We start from the raw sequence: 22,524 nt of genomic DNA, 5'->3' as shown, positions 1-22,524 counted from the left end.
GTTGTTCAGAGGCTGTTTCCTGATACTCTTTCTTCACGACCTGGCATTTACCGATTTAGAGTTCATCTGGCCTTGACAGTGGAGAGGACTGGCTCAATGCCAAAATGTTTAACTATGAAGGGTCCTCACTTCCCGTTTCCAAGCTCTTGCCTGCTCATTTCCTCGAGAAAAATCCTTGCAATCCAATTTCAGTGTGTGTGAGTCCCAACCACTAAAGACTCAACTAGTTTAAATAGGTCTCAGAGGCTTAGCAAAGTCGAAATACAATTACTAATTTAGAGCGACAGGACGGAGATCGTGTTTTTTTAAAGGATTGTTCGGTGGCTGCAATCAGTGCACAGACTATTTAGTATCACGGTCCCTCACTTTCTCTTGCACCCAACGTTCCCAGACACCACTTCTAACGAGCGCGTTCGAAACTCGACTCTCCAGCACTCACATTGTTCCCTCGGACCTAGACCGCCCCCAACATGGCCGACACGACTCCCCGCCTCCGCCTTCAGTCTTCGGGCTCCCCACGCGGCGCCTGCGCACACGGCGGCCACCGCTGTCTCCTTCCATCCCCGGGTGCAGGCGCCGCCCCACCCCCCGCCCCGCCCCGCCCTGCGGCGGGACGCGTTCGCCGCGTCACCCTTGTTTTCGAGTCGAGTCCCGACGCAGCGGCTGTCAGCTCCATTTTGTTGTTGGAGCCCGTCGCCGTCAGTTGGGCTTTTCCCGTTTTCGCGTTGCAAGCTTTGTCTCCTTCGGCTTGGACTCTTTGGCCTGGACGGTAAGACGCAGAAGGAAGCGGGCTGGGCAGTCAGGGCCCTTTTTCTGTGCCGCGGAAGCGCCTGGTGGTGCCCACTCTCCTCGCTTGTTCCCTGCCTGTAATCCCCGGCACGACGACCCCTTTTTGTCCTCTCACCCCCGAGCAGGAAGGCGGCTCGCTCGTCTTCCGCGCGCTGCAGAGCCCGTTGCCGCGAGTTTCTCCTTGAACCGCGACGCCCTGGACACTGGCGCTGGGGGAGGGAGGGAGTGCTGGGCTGGAAGGTCCGGGCCGAGCGCCCTTAGGCGCCATTTTGTTGGCGACGGCCTCGGCCACCTCAGCGGAGCTGTAAGATGGCGGCGGGGCGGAGGAGGCGAAGCTTCCTGCGGTGGGTGGTGTTGACTTGGGTCCTGGAAGGTGCGTGTCACGCTCCGGTAAGGAGCGGTGTTTGTAGCGAATGGAGAGGACACACTGACCTGGTAGAGGAGGTATCCCTTAACGTCGTTCCAGTCTTGAAAGATTGAGTGAAAATCGCTAGTGCCTTTGCCCGCGGTGGCGCTGGCGAACACCAGATCCAGAAACCGGGAGAAGCCGAGATGGTAGGGTGTGTTGGAAGGAGCGTTGGCATTTTTGCGCCCCTTTACCCCCAGACCCCTAGCGAAGGATTGGAGCGCTTTGATGCAGAGTTAGTGCGAGACGTGGCGGAGACTCGGCAGTTAGGACTAGTAAGAACGGTATTGATGAAAAGTCAGTTCCATGAAATGTTTTTTTACCAGTAATCAGGGATTTTTGTTCGAAACATTACTGGAAGGAAGGTGCTTCCCTCCCCTTAATTATGTAAGATTGCTTTTAGAAAAGCTAGGTTTTGTTACGTAGTGTGCTGGGTACCCCAAAAGATGGTATTTCGTGGTTTCCTGATGCCACGGTTGACTTAGTGGTAGCTCGATCGCTTTATCGGCCTGACGGAATCCATCGCGAGGAGTTCTGTCGCAGAGGGCGTTTGCGGTGCGTTTGAGTTGGAGGCTGGTTTCCGGTGAACATTTAAACGGGGACCTGTAGTCCACACGTGTGGACCTACAGTATGTTTATGTTGCTGACGGGAAAGGGGAGGTTTTAAGATTGATTTAGTTACTTGACAGATCACGCGTAGGCAGAGAGGGGGCGGGGGAAGCAGGCTCCCTGCTGAGCAAAGAGCCCGGAGCCGGGCCGGATTCCAGGACCCTGAGATCATGACCTGAGCCGAAGGCGGAGGCTTTATCGACTGATCCTGCCCTGAGCCCGAGGCAGACGCTTAACCGACTTAGCCACTTGCCCCCCCCCCCTCCACCCCCCGCCTATGACTTACGAACTTCGATTTAAAAGAACAGATTTTTTAAATGATTTTGTTTGATAGAGATCTCAAGTAGACAGAGAGAGAGGAGGAAGCAGGCTCTCTGCTGAGCAGAGAGCCCGATGTGGGACACGGGGCTTGGTCCCAGGACCCTGGGATAATGACCAGACCAAAAAGGGAGACTTAACCCACTGAGCCACCCAGGAGCCCCTAAAAGAACGGTTTAGAGGCAGCTGTCTGACTGAGTTAGTAGAGATTCTTGAACTCCAGGTTATGAGTTCTGGCCCCACACTGGGTGTGGAGATTATTGAAAAATAAAATCTTTAGGGGCTCCTGGGTGGCTCAGTGGGTTAAGCCTCTGCCTTCAGCTCGGGTCATGGTCTCAGGGTCCCGGGATGGATCCCCATGGGGGGGCTCTCTGCCCACTTGTGATCTCTGTCAAATAAAATAAAATCTAAAAATAAAATAAAATCTTAAAAAAAAAACAATTTAAAAAGTCAAAGCTAGAGTGAATTTGCAAAGAAGAGTTTTCTTAAACTGCTCAGTGTTGGCAGGTGGGATACAACTTAACTGGAAAAATGTGTCTTTTATGTAGATGAGACACTCAAAGAGAACTTACTGCCCTGATTGGGATGAAAAGGATTGGGACTGTGGAAAATGGAGAAGCAGCAGCAGTCATAAAAGAAAGAAGAGATCACATAGCAGTGCCCGAGAGAACAAGCGCTGCAAATATAATCATTCTAAAACATCTGATAGGTAAGAATGGTATTTAAAGTGTCTCAGTATAAAAATACATTTCACTGCAATGCTGTACGTCAACTGTATCTCAGCAAAAGTTGGGGTATATTTTCCTGATTACGTAAGTAATGATGAATCACATTCCTTTCTGTTTCCAATGAGGGCTTGTAATGTTTGTAAAATTGTGTGGATTTTTTTGGTGGGGAAAGCATAAAGTCTTAAAATCTTTTTATTTCTTTAGCCATTATTTGGAAAGCAGATCCATAAATGAGAAAGATTATCATAGTCGACGCTACATTGATGAATACAGAAATGACTACAGTCAAGGATGTGAACCTGGACATCGTCATAGAGACCATGAAAGCAGATACCAGAACCATAGTAGCAAGTCTTCTGGGAGAAGTGGAAGAAGTAGTTATAAAAGCAAACACAGGATTCACCACAGTACTTCACGCCATCGTTCACATGGGGTATGAGCTCTTTTAAAACATTCTGTTAATTTTATTTCTCACGTGGAACAGGAATACTTGAATTTGTGTTTGATCATTTGAGAAAGTTCTGTTTAAAAAAAAGTCATCTCAGTTTAACTTGGATTTTTTATGTTTGTGCATTGAATAGGAAATTCCTGAAATACAGTACATATTAAGTTATATAGCAATAGATTTTATTATTATTGGCAACTAATTGTCATTCCAGTAAATCAGTGGAGGTGATTAGATTAGTTTATTTTTATGGTATTTCAGGAAATGATTTGTTTTGATAAATTGAAGTCTTGTCACAAAAGTTAGAATAAGCATTTTATTTTTGTATGGTTGAGGGTTTAGGCATGTCTTTTTCTAATAAAGCATGCTCTAATTTTTTCACTAAGCAAATCACTTAACAGATTGAACATTATGGGTTATGGGTTAATTTGAATATTAGTTCAGATGACATTTTAAGTGACATAGTGTTATTCTTGTATGCCAGATCTTTTTTTTTTTCTCCCCAAAATTAGGACTTTAATTTTATTTACTGTTTCAGTATTTGTTTTCTTAGATTAGTTAGGAAATCTTAATTTGGCCACAGTCTACTTTGACCAAGTAAATATTTCATCCTGCAGTTTAACAACATTAAATTAGAACACTAGAAACTTAAAATTATGTTTCAGTGAATGCTACAATTAAGCATTTTTTTTTTTTTTAAGAAAAACAATTGTATTATGTTTTGTTGCCTTGCCACTTTGAGTATCTTATCTGAAAATCTGTTCCTTGCCATGTTTTTCTCCTGTTAACATAAACTATGTGCCCTGTGAATTTCTGGGGACTGAATTTGAAATTGCTCCTGCCAACCGTTTGTGGCCTGGCGTGTATCTGAATGCCTGAATATCTCCCCGCTGAATGAATTTCGTATTCTGCCCTGAATTCACTCGGGTATATTGATTGGCTGGATGATCTTGGTGCCGCCCACTTGACGTTTCCAGAAGAGTCACCGAAGGAAAAGAACCAGGAGTGTAGAGGATGATGAGGAGGGTCACCTGATCTGTCAGAGTGGAGACGTACTAAGTGCAAGATGTATAGAATATTTTTCAACACTTATTAACTTTTCAGATAACATAATCTATATATAAAGATTTCAGGGATTTGGAAATCTTTTCTTTCTCTGTTTTTTTGTTTGTTTGTTCTTCATTTCTTTTGGTGGGGGGGGATTGTGTTTCTTTCTTTCTTTAGAAATTTAATATTTGTTAAGCAGAACTTCCAAAATAGTAAATCAAGTTAATAAAATGAGCTTAAGAATGAATTTAGAACTAAAAATAGTTATAAATGTTTTTTGACAGTGTTGACCAATAAAATGTCTAGTGATAAGGAAATTTGTAGCATCAACTAGAATAATCTGCATTGATAGCATTTATTATGATAAGTAAACTGTTCCACTTCTTGATATAACTGAGATTTATTTCTCTCTTTTAGATGAAATTGTTGATACTTTAGGAGAAGGAGCTTTTGGAAAAGTCGTGGAGTGCATTGATCATAAAGCGTAAGTTTCCTACCCTGAGATTGCATTTGGGGCTGTCACCAATGTGAGAGAATTTTTTTAGCTTTAGTATATTGTCTGACCATAACCTTTCACTTGGTTTTTTTGCTTTGATCTAGGAAACTCCCAATAAAAGGTTCCAGCCTGATAGGGGTACTTGCGTGTTTCAGTTTGTTAAGCATCTCCTTTGGCTCAGCTCAGGAGCTGAGGGTCCTATAATCAGACCCTGTGTTGGGCTCCCTATTCACAGGGAATATGCTCCTTCCTCCCTTTTCCTCTGCCCACCTCCCCCTCTTCTGTGTGCTCTCAGATAAATAATTTTTTGTTTTGTTTTGTTTTTAAAGAATTTATTTGTCCTAGCACAAGCAGGGGGTGTGGCAAGCGATTGACCAGCTCCCTGCTGAGCAAGGGGCCGGATGGGACTGGAACCCAGGTGTCTGCCTTTGGCTCATGATCTGAGCCAAAGGCAGACGCCTAACCAACTCAGCCACCCAGGCATCCCTTAGATAAATAAAATATTTTAAAAAGCTGGGGGAGGGAGGATGAACAGCCCTTTAGATTATTTTTTTATTTTTTATTTTATTTATTTATTTATGTTTAGATTTTATTTATTTATTTGACAGAGATCACATGTAGGCCGGGGTGGGGAGGAGAACAGGCTCCCCGCTGAGCAGGGAGCCCGATGTGGGGACATGATCCCAGGGTCCGAGATGATGTCCTGGGAGGAAGGCAAAGGCTTAACCCACTGAGCCACCCAGGCGCTCGAGTCCTTTGGGTTTTTAAACACTAGCTATTAATAATGTGTGTAGCCTTTGATTTTAAGTTGAGAATGGATTTTTTTCTTTCTTTCTTTCTTTTTTTTTTTTTTTTTTTTTATCAGATAAGCCCACTGGCTTTAATTTTTAAAAAGATTTTATTTACTTGACAGAGAGGGAACACAAGCAAGGGGAGTGAGAGAGGGAGAAACAGGCTTCCCACCCAGCAAGGAGCTTGATGTGGGGCTCGATCCCAGGACCCTCGGGATCATGACCCAAGCCAAAGCAGACACCCAACAACTAAGTCACCCATGTACCCCAGATTTTATTATTTTAGAAAATAGTTTGTTGTCCCACTGGGCACAGTTGTGACAGTTCTTGTGGCCTCCCTCCTTCCCCTAGTCATTGATCTAAATCAGAACTTTCCACAGCCTTGGTTTCTTGGGTGTTTGGAACTGGGCTCACCCAAGGCATATTGACACATTCTTCAGGGTAGTAGGACACTGTATTCTTAGAAAATGCTATGATTGATGGCACAGCCATGGTTGAGAACTCTTAAATTGGTATCACATGGCCCCTTCCATAACTTTTCTGGTAACCTAGACAAAATGAAGAATTTGATAAAATGGGGCCCCTGGGTGGCTCAGTGGTTGGGCATCTGCCTTCGGCTCGGGTCATGATAAACCAGTGTCCTGGGATCAAGCCCTGCATTGGGTTCTCTCCTCCACAGGAAACCTGCTTCTCCCTCTCCCGCTTCCCCGGCTTGTGTTCCCTCTCTCACTGTCTGTCTCTCAAATTTAAAAAAATCTTCGAAAAAAAAAGAATTTGATAAAATATTTGTCAGTGACAAGTACTAAAGAAGAAACTGTTTTACATATACGTATTGAGTTTTAATTGGATTACGAGTTGAGTGGTGATACCCCAATAATCTTGTTACTTTATAGCTATTAATACATAGTTTAGTTGAAGGACCAAAAAAAGAATTCATATGAGTGGTGGTTTGATGAAAAAAATTGTTGTCATTCAACATGTATTTGTACCAACTGATTCCACCATATACTTAAAGATCATTCTTGGGATGTCTGGATGGCTCAGCTGGTTAAGTGTCTACCCTCAGCTCTGGTTGTGATGCCAAGGTCCTGGGATGGAGTCCCACATCGGGCTCCTTGCTGGGCGGGGAGCTTGCTCCTCCCTGTACCTGCTGTTACCCCTGCTTATGCTTGCTCGCTCACTCTCTCCAACAAGAAAAGTCTTAGAAAAAAATAAAGATCATTATTGTTGCTTATAGTGAGTTGCTATAGTCCTATAAAACTGGGTTAATTTTGTTAGAATACTTTGGTATAATCAGATAAAACTGAATACTAGACCATAAATTCAAGAAAACAAATATAGTGGGTCAAAGTAGAAGTCGTTAAAATTGGAAAAGAGTAATAGGAAAGTGGAAGAGGATATAATTTTTAACATTTTTTTTTTCAACTTTCTCTAACAGAGGAGGTAGACATGTGGCAGTAAAAATAGTTAAAAATGTGGATAGATACTGTGAAGCTGCTCGCTCAGAAATACAAGTTCTGGAACACTTGAATACAACAGACCCCAGTAGTACATTGTAAGTAGAACTCAGAAGATCCTCTCAGATAGATTTGAATTATGAGAAGGTGTACTCAGTTATTTTTCATGTATTTATAGCCGCTGTGTCCAGATGTTGGAGTGGTTTGAGCATCATGGTCACATTTGCATTGTATTTGAACTACTTGGACTTAGTACGTATGACTTCATTAAGGAAAATGGTTTTCTGCCATTTCGTCTGGATCATATCAGGAAGATGGCATATCAGATATGCAAGTCAGTAAATTGTAAGTACTTGGCATGTCTTCAAGAAACTTGAAGTTACTGAGACTAACTTAATGCCAGACTGATTTGGATCTTTTAAGAAAAAAATAGGATCTAACATAAGCCTGACTTAAGAGTAGGTATGAGAAAGATGTTGATGACTAGCTGTTGGTCAGTTTTGCTTTCATTCAGTAAGTAGTATATTGTCCATCATGTAGTAAAATATTGTCATGTAGAAGAGTAGTTTAGTTTGGTTTATAATTGCTGCTTCTACTTCTTGCTCCTGTGGTTCTGATACCTGCTCTGATGGTCTCTGTGGTGAAGTCTAGATTCAAATTTTTGACTGTAGTCATTTCTGTATGTAGCATCGGCTGTGATGATCTTTCTTATTTATGGATCTGCTTTCCAAATAATGGCTAAAAAAATAAAAAGATTTTAAGACTTTAAGTAATCTTTTTTATTTTTGGAAAGATTTTATGTTTTCCCCACCAAAAAATAATGCACACAGTTTTAAAAAGTTAAAAGCCATCATTAGAAACAGGCAATCTTGGCTTCATGAATAAAAATAACTTCTTCACATTTGAGTGGTTAGCTGCTGGTAGACTAACTTTGAGGGTAGTAGGTAGTTTTCTAGTAGCCTCTTGAATGTTGAAAACTTTGGACATGTAGGAAAAGCATCAGAGAGGTTTTTGTTGTAGGACTTTTGAGTTTCATTAGGTTTTTGATTTTCAGATGACAACTTTCTGTTTCATTCTCAGTTCTACACAGTAACAAGTTGACTCACACAGACTTAAAGCCTGAAAACATCTTATTTGTGCAGTCTGACTATACAGAGGCATATAATCCCAAAATAGTAAGTCTGTAGTATGTCACTTTCATTGTTTGAAATTAATTAATATCCTATGCCTTCTTAATATTGTGCCTCCTTATCCCATTATTTGTGATTTCAGAAACGTGATGAACGTACCTTAATAAATCCAGATATTAAAGTTGTAGACTTTGGAAGCGCTACTTACGATGATGAACATCATAGTACATTGGTATCTACAAGGCATTATAGGGCACCTGAAGTTATTTTGGGTAAGTTGCTTAATTGTGCTTTAGGAATGTGTATATATCCTTTTGTAGTTCTGCTCTTATTCTTTGTGGGGATTTTCTAAAATCTTTTTCCCTTTAAGAGATTAATAACTTAAAACACAATATGGGGGACGCCTGGGTGGCTCAGTTGGTTAAGCGGCTGCCTTCGGCTCAGGTCATGATCCCAGCGTCCTGGGATCGAGTCCCACATCGGGCTCCTTGCTCTGCAGGGAGCCTGCTTCTCCCTGTGACTCTGCCTTCCACTCTGTCTGCCTGTGCTCGCTCTCGCTCTGACAAATAAATAAATAAAATCTTTAAAAAAAAAAAAAAACACAATATGGGTAGGTGGTGCCTGGGTGGCTCAGTCAGCACCATCTGACTGCAGTGCAGGTCATGATCTCAGGTTCCTGGGACTTTGTGGGGGAGGCTCCACCCTTGGCAGGGAGTCTGCTTGTCCCTCTGCCTTCACCCCGACCCAGCTCATGTGTGCAGAAGGACGCGCACATGTGCTCTCTCTCAAATAAAATAAAAAAAAACACACACACATAGGGGCACCTGGGTGGCTCAGTGGGTTAAGCCTCTGCCTTCGGCTCGGGTCATGATCTTGGGGTCCTGGGATAGAGCCCCACATGGGGTTCCCTGCTCGGCAGGGAGCTTGCTTCCTCCTCTCTCTCTGCCTACTTGTGATCTCTGTCAAATAAAATCTTAAAAAAAATACATACACATTAAAGATATTAAGCTCATGTTTGTTTTTCAGTGTCTTCAAGAAATAAAGCTTTTTTTCCTAACAGTTTGCTTTTGCTTTGCAGCTTTAGGATGGTCCCAGCCATGTGATGTCTGGAGTATAGGTTGTATTCTTATTGAATACTACCTTGGGTTTACAGTATTTCCAGTAAGTGATCAGTTTCAGTGGCTTTGCTCAAAAAAAGTGCTTTTAAAAAAAAAGGTGTTTATGTGAGTGAACATTATAAAGCAAAAGTATACACATTTAGGCAGTTTTTTCCCCTAACTATAGACTAATTGTTAAGTATAAAGGAATAAAGTTTCTGTAACGTGCTATTGGGTATTTGTATTTCCTTCATAATTTATCATTTTACTTAAAAATTTTTTCAAGTATACTGTAACAGTTATCCTGTTCATTTGGAGATAATCACTGGTGAGCTTGTTCTTTGGCTCTTAGTATTTATCATCAGCTGTAACTTGCTAAAAATTTGCCTTTTTTAGTAATTACCTTCCTTTTGATTTCTATGGACTAGAAATTTAGCAGCTCTGTTAAATGAGAACAAAGTACACAATGTGCTTAACAAGTTTTGTTTATTGTTTTAGACACATGACAGTAAGGAGCATTTGGCAATGATGGAAAGGATTCTTGGACCTTTACCAAAACATATGATACAGAAAACCAGGTATGTTTCTATTTAAGAGTAGGTGCCATCCTTTGTACCGCTAGGTCTTCTGTAGAACTTTTATAAAAAATCAGACTAATGCTTTTTCACTTAAACAGATTCCTTTGTTGGGAAGCCAGTAGCTAGGCTGTTTTCAAGTCTCTAGTGAAGTGTTAGTCTTTGATCTATAAAAGCATAATAATTGATGAAACCAGTCATTTTCACTATATGTTTTAAGCTTTCATTGTCAGCATTATAAACATCAATGGATATTGACTTTTAGGAAACGTAAATATTTCCATCATGATCGATTAGACTGGGACGAACACAGTTCTGCCGGCAGATATGTCTCAAGGCGCTGTAAACCGCTGAAGGTGAGTCTGGGCCATTAAACGATTAAAAGCTTGAGTTTCCCGGGGCGCCTGGGTGGCTCAGTGGGATAAGCCGCTGCCTTCGGCTCAGGTCATGATCTCAGGGTCCTGGGATCGAGTCCCACATCGGGCTCTCTGCTCAGCGGGGAGCCTGCTTCCTCCTCTCTCTCTCTGCCTGCCTCTCTGCCTACTTGTGATTTCTCTCTGTCAAATAAATAAATAAAATCTTTGAAAAAATAAATTAATTATAAAAAAAAAAAAGCTTGAGTTTCCCTTCTTTTTATGGTAGAGAAGTAAGTTATGATAAATGGTAGTTGAAAATTTTCGACTATTGACTATTTCTTTTCCTTTCAGGAATTTATGCTCTCTCAGGATGCTGAACATGAGCTGCTCTTTGACCTCATTGAGAAAATGTTGGAGTATGATCCAGCTAAAAGGATTACTCTCAAAGAAGCCTTAAAGCATCCTTTCTTTTACCCCCTAAAAAAAGCTACATAGATCTATAGTCTCTTGAAGAGATTTTATAGACTGTATCAGTCCAATTTTTAAATAATAAGTTATTTTGTATAGCTTTTGTAAAATTCTTACATTTTTGTATTGCTATGTTTATTTTGCTTGGATAATTTGATTTAAGTAAATTGCTGAAGTAATGAACATTTTTCCAGTAATTGCTGTATAAAATGATTTATTCAGAATAAAATTTTTGTGCTTAAACGAAATTTATCAGAATCTGTAGTTTGTTTTTAGCACCATTTTCCTCTCTGTATTTCTATCTTTGGAGGCTTCCTTTAAGTCTTTGGAAATACTTAGATTTGTTTCTATTTAAGGAATTGCCAGCCTCTGCCTGCCTTCTTGAAACAAAATGTAATGTCCAAATTTTACAGAATACAAAGAACTAGAGATTAGTGCCCAGTTTTTTTCTCCCTTTATTCTCATTCAAGACTGTTAACAAATAACAGAAGAACTTCCAGAAGGGCACCTAGCTGGCTCAGTCAGTGGAGCATGCGACCCTTAATCTCAGGGTTGTGAGTTCAACCCACACTGGGTGTAGAGATTTCTTACTTTTTTGGTTTTTTGGGGGGTAGTTTTCTGATAGAGATTACATAATATTAAAAAAAAAAAAGCTTCCGGAATACTTTGTAGTGAAGTGTCAAATATTAAGTGGCTGTAGTGAGTCAGGCATTTTTTTCTTTTATGTATTTGACAGATCACAAGTAGGCAGAGAGAGAGGGGGAAGCAGGCTTCCCGCCGAGCAGAGAGCCCAATGTGGGGCTCGATCCCAGGACCCTGAGATCATGACCCGGGCCGAAGGCAGAGGCTTAACCCACTGAGCCATTCGGGCACCCTGAATCAGGCATTTGTCTATGGTTTTTATTTATGCTTGATCCATTTAAGACTCTACAGTCAGGTTTTTTTTTCCCCGTTCTGTTTTGTTTTTTAGTTTCTCTAAGACTTTTAGAGTTGTGGGTTCTCAACAAAACTGAGAGGAAGGAACAGAGATTCCCTGTGTACCTCCCACTCCCGCACGTGCGTAGTCTGTTACCAACATTCCTCACCAAGGGGTACGTTTGTTGAAACTATGATCACCTGAAGTCTGGTGATCACACATGATCAGATTGGGATTGGGAAAGTAGTCTTTCTAGCTGACATTTGGTGCATCGCATTCTGTGGGTTTGTACAAATGGAAGATGATGTGAATCCATCATAAGAGAATACCGAGCATTTTTACTACTCTAAAAATCCTGTGTTCTGCCTTTTATCCTGCCCTCCCCTCCCATAGTCTGGCAGCCACTGGTATCTTTACTGTCTGTAGTTTTGTCTCTTACATAATATCCTATAATTGGACTCCTGTAATATTTAGCCATTCAGGTTTCTTTCACTTAAATAATGTGTTTTTAAGTTTCCTCCATCTTTTCACAGCTTTATCATTTGTTTCTTTTTATTTATGAGTTAGTATTTCATAGTCTGGATGTACCATAGCTTATCCATTCACTTACTAAAGGATATTTATATGCTTCAAAGACAATTAGGAATAAAGCTGCTAAAAATATCTATGGTTAGGTTTGCGTGTGGACATAAGTTTCCAGTTCTTTTTGGTAGATAAGAAGTAATTGCTAGGTCAAATAGTAAGGCTATAGTAAGAGTTCTTTTTATATTTGGGGTAATAGTTCTTTAGTAGATGTGTTTTACAAATATTTTCTTCCAGTCTGGCTTATCTTTCACAGAGCAGAAGTTTTCTTAGAATCTAGATTGTAATTTTTTTTTTTTTAAGATTTTATTTATTTATTTATTTGACAGAAATCACAAGTAGGTGGAGAAGTAGGCAGAGAGAGAGAGAGCAGGAAGCAGGCTCCCTGCTGAGCAGAGAGCCTGATGTGGGGTTCGATCCCAGAACTCTGGGATCATGACCTGAGCCGAAGGCAGAGGCTTTAACCCACTGAGCCACCCATGTGCCCCTGGATTGTAAATTCTAATGGGTTATGCCTAATTTAGTGTCTCAGAAGTCAGCATACCCAAGATCATCTAGGTTTTCTTTGTAGTTCTGCAGTTTTGTGTTTCATATTTAAGTCTAATCCATTTTGAGTTCATTTTTGTTGAAGGATTAATCTTATGTGTGGATGTCCAGTTCCTGCACTGCTGAAGAGAGTTTGGGGTTTTTTAGAAATTTAAAAATTAAATTGTTGTTGCTAGAATGAGGATTTAAACTCCAGAGCCAGGGACACCTGGGTGGCTCAGTTAAGCAGCTGCCTTCGGCTCAGGTCATGATCCCAGCGTCCTGGGATCAAGTCCCACATCGGGCTCCTTGCTCAGCAGGGGAGCCTGCTTCTCCCTCTGCCTCTGCCTGTCATTCTGTCTGCCTGTGCTCGCTCTCTCCCCCTCTCTCTCTCTGATAAATAAATAAAATCTTTAAAAAAGAAAATAATAAACTCCAGAGCCAGACTGTCTAGTTTGAATATTAGCCGGGACTAGCTGCAGGACTTTGGAATGTCTCCTGGGCTGAGCTGGGAGTTCTTAGTCCCCGCTGGGCCTCTGCTATCACTCTAGCTGGAGCGGCAGGAGTGCTGCTTCACTTGTTGCCTCTTAGGGCTCCGCTGACACAGGGTGGAGTGGCCTCAACCCATGTTATCTCTGGACAGCACGAAAATTCTGAGACGCTCCACCTGGCCTCCTGAAATGCCACATCAGCAGGAAGAGGGAGGGGTAACTCGTTCCCACCGCGAATGAGGAGGAAAGTCCAGGCTCTCCCAGTGGATACAACAGGAGACTGGAAGGAGCCTTCTCACGCAGCAGGGATGAGAGTCCCAGTTCCCAAGCCTCTGACACCTTGTCAGGGGTTGAAAAATCTTGTTAGAACCTGGCAGGGGTGAAAATCTAGGATCCCCACTTGATTTTTTGCTGGCAGGAGTAGAAGTAATGCCATGTTTTTTTCTGTGGTATTTGGCTGGAGTAGAGCACTCATTGTCTTTAAAAGTTTCCTGTCCTGGGGTGCCTGGGTGGTTGAGTCAGTTAAGTATCTGCCTTCAGCTCGGGTCATGATCTCAGGCTCCGCTTGGATTGAGCCCCACTTTGGGCTCCCTGCTCAGCTAGGAGTCTGCCTCTCCCTTTACCCCTCCAACCACTCCCCCGTCCTGGACTCATTCTCTTGCTTTCTCTCAAAAAAAAATTTTAAAAAGATCTCTGTTTTGCTAGCCTGCCCTTTTCTTGGTCCTTTGGCTAGAAAGAACAAACGTTATTGAAGATTTTTGTCTGTACCTGTTGGTGTTTCCAGGTTACCAACTTATCCAGCATCAAGTCTAGGATAGATAAAAGCCAAGGGAGTGCCTGTGTGGCTAAGTGGGTTAAGTATCTGCCTTTGGCTCAGGTCATGATCCCAGGGTCCTGAGTAGATCCCCCAATAGGGCTCTCTGCTCAGTGAGGAGCCCCCTTCTCCCTCTCTTGCTTCCACTGCTTGCATGCTCTCTGTCAAATAAATCTTTAAAAAAAAAAAAAAAAAAAGCCAGGAAAAGTAACCATGTCAGTCCTCAGATACAGCTAAGGTCCCCAGCTGCTCTGCCTTCTCTGAACCTTTCAGAGTCTCTTCTGTTTTATATATAATGCTTGGGGATTTTAGTTGTACTTAGTGGAAGGAGCAGGGAAAAATACTTCAATCTGTCTTTCTGGAAGTGTCTCTTGTGTTCTTTTTACATTTCCCATCTCCATTTTTTTCAGAGAGACGGAGAGAGAAGCAAGCAGAGGGGGAGTGGCAAGCAGAGGGAGAAGCAGACTCCTTGCTGAGCAGGGAACTCGATGTGGGACCCAATCCCAGGACCCTGAGATCATGACCTGAGCCGAAGGCAGGCGCTTAGCCGACTGAGCCACCCAGGCATCGCCATATTCTCCCATCTTTCAATTTGGGGATTTTCTTCTGGTCTGTTTCCTAGTTCACTGATCTTCTTTAGTTTGTCCGGTCTTCTGTTAATTTCATCTATCGAAGTCTTAATTTCAGATATATTTTGGCTCTAGGGTTTTTATAATGATTCTAGTTCATCATTCCTAGTTTTTTTGCTAAAGTCCTCCATTGTTGCTATCTTCAATATATGGTCATAATCCTTTGGAAATAAAATAATCAGGTCTGATAGTATTAAAATCAGGAACCTCCTGGGGCACCTGGGTGGCTCGGTGGCTTAGGCAGGCCTCTGCCTTCAGCTCAGGTCCTGATCTCAGGGTCCTGGGATCAAGCCTCGCATCACTCCCCGCCTCCTACCCCCCGCCTGCTTCTCTGTCTACTTGTGATCTGTGTCAAATAAATAAAATATTTTTTAAAATAAGTAAATAAAATCTTTTAAAATATATATATATATATATATATAATATATAATATATATGTATATATACATATATTTTTTTTTAATAGAGGGGGAAAAATAAACTCACAACAGGAAGTTCATTACAATAAGCTGTAAAGCCTGCATTGCTGTAACTGGCCAGGGGGCCATACTGATATTTATCACCTCTCTCTTCTACCAAACATTCTAGATCTGTACTCTGCTGGTCTAGAAGGCTGCTCCTGATGGGATAACCATACCTTCATCCCTTCTGACAACTGTCTCTGCTTACCTTGCCCTTCTAAGGCCATGGTTGGTATAATTGCCCACTTGTAATTATCAAGTCTTAGACGCACCAAGAGAGTGTATGCCCAGCTCCTATAGCAACAACCCTGTCTTTCAGAGGAATCAGGCCAATTTTCCTGCCGATATGCTGCCATCTTTATTTCACTGATGGTCAACCAGCATAAAGAGCCCCAAATACTCGGGCAGCAGTCACAGCAGCAGGTTTGATGGAACTCTTACTGGGAATCCCCTGTGGAAGCTTCCTCTTGTCCTTGGAACAGAACCTCTAGTTCAGGACTGTTCCCAAGTGAGTTGCTGGAGCAATGGTGAATGAAGCAATTACTTCCACTTACTGTTTCCTGGACACACGTTCTATCCAGTGGGGACATAGCAGCACACAATGGCCACTGGTTCAAAGTAGATACCACATCACCACATCATGAAGGATAGTGCTGTCTCAGATTATCACCCCTGAGTTGATGTCTTGACAACACTTTTAAGAGGCTGTTACAGTATTCTACCTGATCAGCAGCTTGTGAGGTGAGGTGGTATTACTATACCAATGGGACTGGAAAATCCCATGGTCATGTGCCCATTGTAACACCTCTTGCTGGGTGGCTCATTTGGTTAAGTGTCTGCCTTCAGCTTGGATCATGTTCCCAGAGCCCTGGGATTGAGCCCCGTGTCAGGTTCCCTGCTCTGCAGGGAGTCTGCTTCTCCCTCTCCCTCTGCCCCTTCTCACCCTCATGCTCTATCTCTCACTCTTTCTCAAATAAAATCTTTTTTTTAAAAAAAGAAAAACCTCTTTTGTTATAAACTTTTTTTTAAAAGATTACTTATTTATTTGATGGATAGAGATCACAAGTAGGCAGAAGTAGGCAGAGAGAGAGGAGAAACCAGGCTCCCTGCTGAGCAGAGAGCCCAATGCGGGGCTTGATCCCTGGACCCTGGAACATGACCTGGGCTGAAGGCAGAGGCTTAACCCACTGCGCCACCCAGGCGACCCTGTCATAAACTGTTTTTGATACGACTTTTAAGCGAGCTCCCACTATGATAAAGCAGACATTCCATAAAACCCTAGATATTGGCTGGCCAAAGCCCTAGGGCAAGGAAGGCTAACCTGTATTTGGAGTATGTGTCAAATTCCACTTCTGGAAATTGCTGTCGCCTCCAGAGTGGAAGCAGTTTGATACAATAAGTTTGCCCCCAAATGGCTCACCGGTCTTCTCAAGGTCAAGTACCATAGTGGGAGGCATCACCTGCTGCTGCCAGCGGGGCAGACCTACACCAGTGGGGCAGTTTATATCAGACTTAATGTCCCCACTGAATAGAATACAGTTTTACAGTTGGGTCCATTGATAGTCTCCATTCCTGTCATCCTGGTTTCAAGGCCCCCAGGGCAGGAAAGGGGGGTGGCCAGCCTTTCGCAGGTGGATCATCGCAACCACTTGATTTTCAGCGCCTGCTGTACTCTGAGTAAGCGGGTATCTTCTGCCCACACCTGTGGGTCTGTCTCCGTGCTCTTTCTCCAGACCTTTTGTTTCCAATCTCTCAGTTGTTAGTCCTTTCAGGCTCCTGGCCTGGGGATCAGGAGTCCATATGTATTTTCCCATCAGGCCACCTTTGTCCCTAAAACCTATCAATGGCCAGGTATACTGCTCCACGCTCTGCCTGCTCTTTCCCTCACCACAAGCTTCGAGAGTCACTGTTGGGCGGGACTATGCTGGGAAAGCAGCCTATTTTCAGATATTCCAACCTCCTGAGCTGTCCCATCCACAACAGGCCACCCACTGGCTTCCTCCTTCCACTGCCCCAAGGCCTACAGTGTCAGATGAGGGAGAAAAGCTGGTGCAACATAAGTATAAGAGGTGACCAACTTGTGCCCTCTGGACCTGCCTAAAATATATCCCATCAACAGGTTGTGTTGGAAGACAGTGCTCCATGAACACGTGGTGTTTCTTCACAGTTAGGGCTCCCTGCGCAAAAAGGACTGTCGTTCTGGGTTAAAGAATGACGGATTGACAAATGTATCTTGGAAATCAGAGAAAGTGAACTACTCCAGAAATTTTAAAGGTTCATTGGCCCTGGGGCCATTTGCTTATATTCTAAGAGTAATAAAACCTAGAGACCCTCAGGGTGCCTGGCCAGCTCAGTTAGTAGAACATGAGACTCTTGATCTTGAGGTTGTGAGTTCAAGCCCCACATTAGGTGTAGAGCCTACTTAAAAACAACAACAAGAAAAGCCAACCTAGAGAATCTCCCCCTTCTTCCTCCCAGAGAAAAGAGAAAGATGGAGAAGGCACAGATGTGCCAGCCACCCTACATTAGACATCTCACAGGAGGCTGTGTGTGTGTGTGTGTGTGTGTGTGTGTGTGTGTGTCTGGTGGGCAGGGATGTATGAGAATACTCGGATGAGAGTGGGCAGCTCGAGTCACAAACTCACTTGATGTCTCACGGAGAGGGTTAGCTGCACACCAGAAGCTATTTTCAAATGGTGAACAGATCTCCACTATAGACAGCACAGCCTTCCAGCAGAATCTGAGAAATCTGCTCAGTCGTACTTCTTTGGAGGCTTTCCCACAACATCCGTCTCTGCATGGAAACTTCCAGTACCACGCAGTATTCCCGGACCCAAGAGGCAGGGCTGTTCGTGCCACAGTGTGACTTGCTGCATTGCTTGGTCTTGCACTGGGCCTCGCTCAAAGTTGAGAGCCGTCCCAGTTACCTGATAAGTGAGTAAGAATAGTATTTCTAAGTGGGATGTGCTATTTCCGAAAGCATAAAGAGGACTACCAAGCACTGCTCCTCTCACTGGTAGAAGGTACAGTGGGTTCACTACTTGGCAGAGAATGTACTGGCTGGTCCTCTTCCTGAAAATTTCACTGATATGGCAGACTCGATCTCTGAAGATTTACTTCTCATCCTCTGACTTACATGTGTGTTTCCAGAACAGTCAGCATACCCGCCACTTCCCCAGGTTGGATTTAAATGAGGTCATTGATCAAATGGATTGTCATGATGTTCTGTGGAGTGTGCAGATCCTGTGGCAGAGAGTAGGAGAGCTAATACGGCTTTGGGACAAGACCGCGAGGAGGAATTGCTGGCCATTCCGTGTAAATGTGACGTGCTTCTGTCCTCATCCTCTGTCTTACGTGATTAGAAACACTGCACCGGCCAAATCACTAGCTGCATTCCATTTCTTTTCTGTTTTGCATAATGTTTCATAGACTGTGTTGATCCGATCTAGTAGATACTAAACCTGACACAGCAGCTAAAATTGGGGCTACCATTGGGTTAAATCGAGGGTAACCCATTGTTATCTACCATCTTATTTTTGTAGATGCCAAATGGGAAGTAAAACCATCCCCACATTTTTAAAAACCTTGAAGTTACCATTCATGAGTCTTTAATACTCTACTGGAGATGCAGAATTGCTTCTGACTTATGATCTTGGCTGGGGAGAGGAAGCAGTTTTAGGGGCTTCCACTCAGCCTTTGCTACTTCAATATCTCGTATACTGCAGCTGGGGAATCAATGTTAGGAATTCGTCAACTGCTAAACTGTCCATCCTTATTTCAAAGAATGGGGACATGACTGTAGAGTATGACCTTGGGACCCATCGGACTCCCTGTGAGACAGACTTGGGCCAGGACTCCATTTACCATCCGGATTTGACTCTAATAGGAAGGCCATGATGGTTGTTTCGGTTTCCCCTAGGATAAATACCAGTTCACACCCTGTCTTATTTTGGGGCTGTTATAACAAAAATACCATTGACTGGGTGGCTTAAGTAGTATTTTTTCCTTGCAATTTTGAAGACTGGGAAGTCCAGACTTAGGGTGCTGATTAATTCAGTTCCTGGTGAAGGCCTTTTTCCTGGTTTTCAGACCTTGCTGCATCCTCACACGTCAGAGAGAGAGAGAGAGAGAGAGAGAGAGAGAGAGACTGAGAAGGAGCAAGCTCTCTGGTATCTTCTTCGAAGGGCACCGATCCCATCACGAAGGCTTCTAATTTCCTCCTACAAGGCCCTATCTCTTAAATAACACCACACTGGGATCAGGGTTTCAACATATAAATTTTGAGGGACACATGCCCCCAGTCTTATAGCAGACCCCAGGCTTATAGCAGACTTAAAAGGCCCTCAAAAGAGCTTGATATCCCCTAATTTCCCCAGCTTACATTTACTATAGTAATGGCCTTTGGGGAAAGCAAAGAAAGACTGGCACTGTATACAGTTGCTGAAGTGTTGAAGGAGTCTTCCTTAAGGGAGAGCAGCCTTCCCTTTAATCTATGGTTTGTCAGTCTGAGAACAAACTCAAATCTGGCAACTAGAAATACACTGTGATTTTTTCACCACAGTAGCTGACATCAACCTTTTGCTCTTTTGTTCTTGAACTTTTTTGGTTTTTATATACATCAAGTAACACTCTTAAATGCTATCTCATATCTCAACACTAGGAGGGGTGACATAGCTGTCACAGATCCCCTGATGGGATCTGTTGGCAACTAGGCTGCCCTAGTTGCCAACTTGAATTTGCTGACAAATTACATCCACCTCGCCTCTGATGATGAAATACTGGACCTTGACCTCTGCTATTCTGGAATCCACTTATTCCAACTGATGCTAAAAACTCAGTTCTTTAGTAACACCCCCCAGTCATAATCCTAGCCGATAGGAGAGACCTACCTCTAAGCTTCTCAGTGATGCTGGGTGTCCTGTTCCGTATTGATTTAGTGAAGAGAGTGTCCTATGGCTCCTGTGAAGCATGGTTAGCTGATGGATTCTCTCATCTAACGTCATAAATTCATTTTAGCCTGTCTATTATTATCACTCCGAGAACTCTGGCCTTTTCCTCAATATTCTGTCAAGACAATTCTAGCATCTCCTCCTTATTTTATTGTAGGCCATCAGTTTTTCTGAGTTTCAAGTTATGATCTCAGCAGCATACTGTTCAAGCTTCAGGTGCCCTTGGAATTAAGTCCTTAGCCTAGGGAAAATTCCCCCATATCAACAAACTTTCCCTTACCTAGCCTTGTGTTACATCATTCTCTCCATCCCTGGCCCAGCACCTCCAAGTTCAATTCCAGTCATGTTCTTCCAGTTCCTGCTCTCTATATTAGCCAGATCTTGTGACACTTTTGGAAAATACCTTTCTTCCCAAAGCAGTCATAGGATTTGATGAAAATCCTGATTATAATCTAGAAGCGATGTGGACAGGCAAGGATGGATCTTCAGGAGGAAATAAATCATTTTGTGAGGCATCTGCTTTATATGAAGGCTTTTCATGGCCATCTGGAGAACTGGAGACATTATCTTCTTGCAAGGGGTGGGGGGAGAGGGCAACTTCAACCATGACAGAGGCTTCAGGGAATCTGGGGGTTCAAGATCTCAAGTATACCCCATCCCAGGTCAGAGAGCCCCACTCTCTTACCAGGGTCCAGATTTTTAGCACTGAAGGGCTATAAATGCAGCTTTCTTTAGACTCTACTACTCTCATGGTCTGGTATAGCGTAGGATTTTTTAGCAAACTTGCTGCAAGAGAAGAGTTTCTCTTTAAATGGTGCTGTAACCAGGGCCCAATTTTAGGAATTTAATAAATTTTCTAGAACATTTATAGCATTTACCCATGCAATATAACCTAAGAAATTTTATCATCAGATGTTTGATAATGCTTCCCACATAACTTAATACACCAAATAAACAAGCCTAGTTAGTCAAAAAGACTTCATTTAGAATTCAAATCTTGGGAAGTCTGTTAAAAACCTCAGAAGGTTTCAGGGCGCCTTGGTGGCTCAGTGGGTTAAGTCTCTGCCTTCGGCTCAGGTCATGATCTCAGAGGGTCCTGGGATCAAGCCCCACATCGGGCTCTCTGCTCAGTGGGGAGCCTGCTTCCCCCTCTCTCTCTGCCTGCCTCTCTGCCTACTTGTGATCTCTGTCAAATAAATAAATAAATAAATAAAATCTTAAAAAAAGAAAAGAAAAGAAAACCTCAGGGGCGCCTGGGTGGCTCAGTGGGTTAAAGCCTCTGCCTTTGGCTCAGGTCATGATCCCAGGGTCCTGGGATCGAGCCCCGCATCAGGCTCTCTGCTCCGCGGGGAGCCAGCTTCCTCCTCTCTCTGCCTGCCTCTCTGCTTATAAATAAATTTATTTGCCTCTCTGCAAATAAATAAATAAAATCTTTAAAAAAATAAAAAGTGCTCCTAAGAAAAAAAGAAAACCTCAGAAGGTTTTAAAGCATGTGCTTAAATAGGATTACACATGATTATAACACTCAATATTTAATTATCTATTTTACCAAAGTGGCAGTAAGAGATTCTAAAGGCAACTACAGAAGGATGTGTACTTCATTCCAGTCTTAGCCCTGAGCATGCATTAAATTATTTTCCAAAGGTTTCCTTCAAAACCTACAACTTTCTTTTTCATTCAGATTTTGTCTTAAACCTTCTCTCTCTAAACAACCAATCTCATTTTAGGCAAAAATTACTTTCCTTTTCTTCAACAAAAATGTATTCCTATTCCTCATACCTTTCTTTTGCCTTTAAAGATTTTATTTATTTATTTATTTGATGGAGAGAGAAATCACAAGTAGGCAGAGAAGGACAAACACCATGTGATTTCACTCATATGTGAAATTTAAGAAACAAAACAAAAAAGGAAAAAAACAACAACCAAAATCCCAGATTCATTTTTTAAAAAAGATTTATTTATTTATTTGACAGAGAGAGAGACAGCAAGAGAGGGAACACACATTGGGAGAGGGAGAAGCAGGCGTCCCCGCCCAGCAGGGAGCCTGATGCAGAGCTGGGTCCCAGGACACTGGGATCATGACCTGAGCCAAAGGCAGACGCTTAACAACTAAGTCACCCAGGCGCCCCACCCCCACCCCGATTCTTTTCTTTTCTTTTCTTTTTTTTTTTTTTTAAGATTTTGTTTATTTGACAGACAGATCACAAGTAGGCAGAGAGGCAGGCAGAGAGAGAGAGAAGCAGGCTCCCTGCTGAGCAGAGAGCCCGATGCGGGGCTCGATCCCAGGACCCTGAGATCATGACCCCAGCTGAAGGCAGAGGCTTTAACCCACTGAGCCACCCAGGCGCCCCGCTGAGGTCCATTTTAAGTTTGGACTCACATTTCTTTACGTCCAGCTCCTGCCTTTCCCTCCTGCTTTTTCTCTGCCCCATTTATTCAAAATCG

General features: G+C 42.9%; 1 protein-coding gene across 1 annotated transcript; it reads left to right on the top strand.

The window, feature by feature from the left end:
* The first annotated feature begins 626 nt into the window (after window positions 1-626).
* Window positions 627-10,960, top strand: CLK1 (CDC like kinase 1). Its single transcript, XM_059393156.1, has 13 exons — window positions 627-769; window positions 2,671-2,831; window positions 3,055-3,283; window positions 4,273-4,363; window positions 4,760-4,826; window positions 7,068-7,184; window positions 7,265-7,431; window positions 8,167-8,261; window positions 8,359-8,488; window positions 9,295-9,377; window positions 9,812-9,891; window positions 10,154-10,244; window positions 10,596-10,960. The coding sequence occupies exons 2-13, from the start codon at window positions 2,671-2,673 to the stop codon at window positions 10,737-10,739; spliced, it is 1,455 nt and encodes a 484-aa protein (XP_059249139.1). The 5' UTR covers window positions 627-769; the 3' UTR covers window positions 10,740-10,960.
* Window positions 10,961-22,524: the final 11,564 nt, after the last annotated feature.

The sequence above is a fragment of the Mustela nigripes genome, chromosome 3 (genome assembly GCF_022355385.1).
Source record: "Mustela nigripes isolate SB6536 chromosome 3, MUSNIG.SB6536, whole genome shotgun sequence".
NCBI lineage: Eukaryota > Metazoa > Chordata > Mammalia > Carnivora > Mustelidae > Mustela > Mustela nigripes.
The sequence above is the reverse complement of the archived record's forward strand: the minus strand, read 5'-3'. Positions and strand labels throughout refer to the sequence as shown.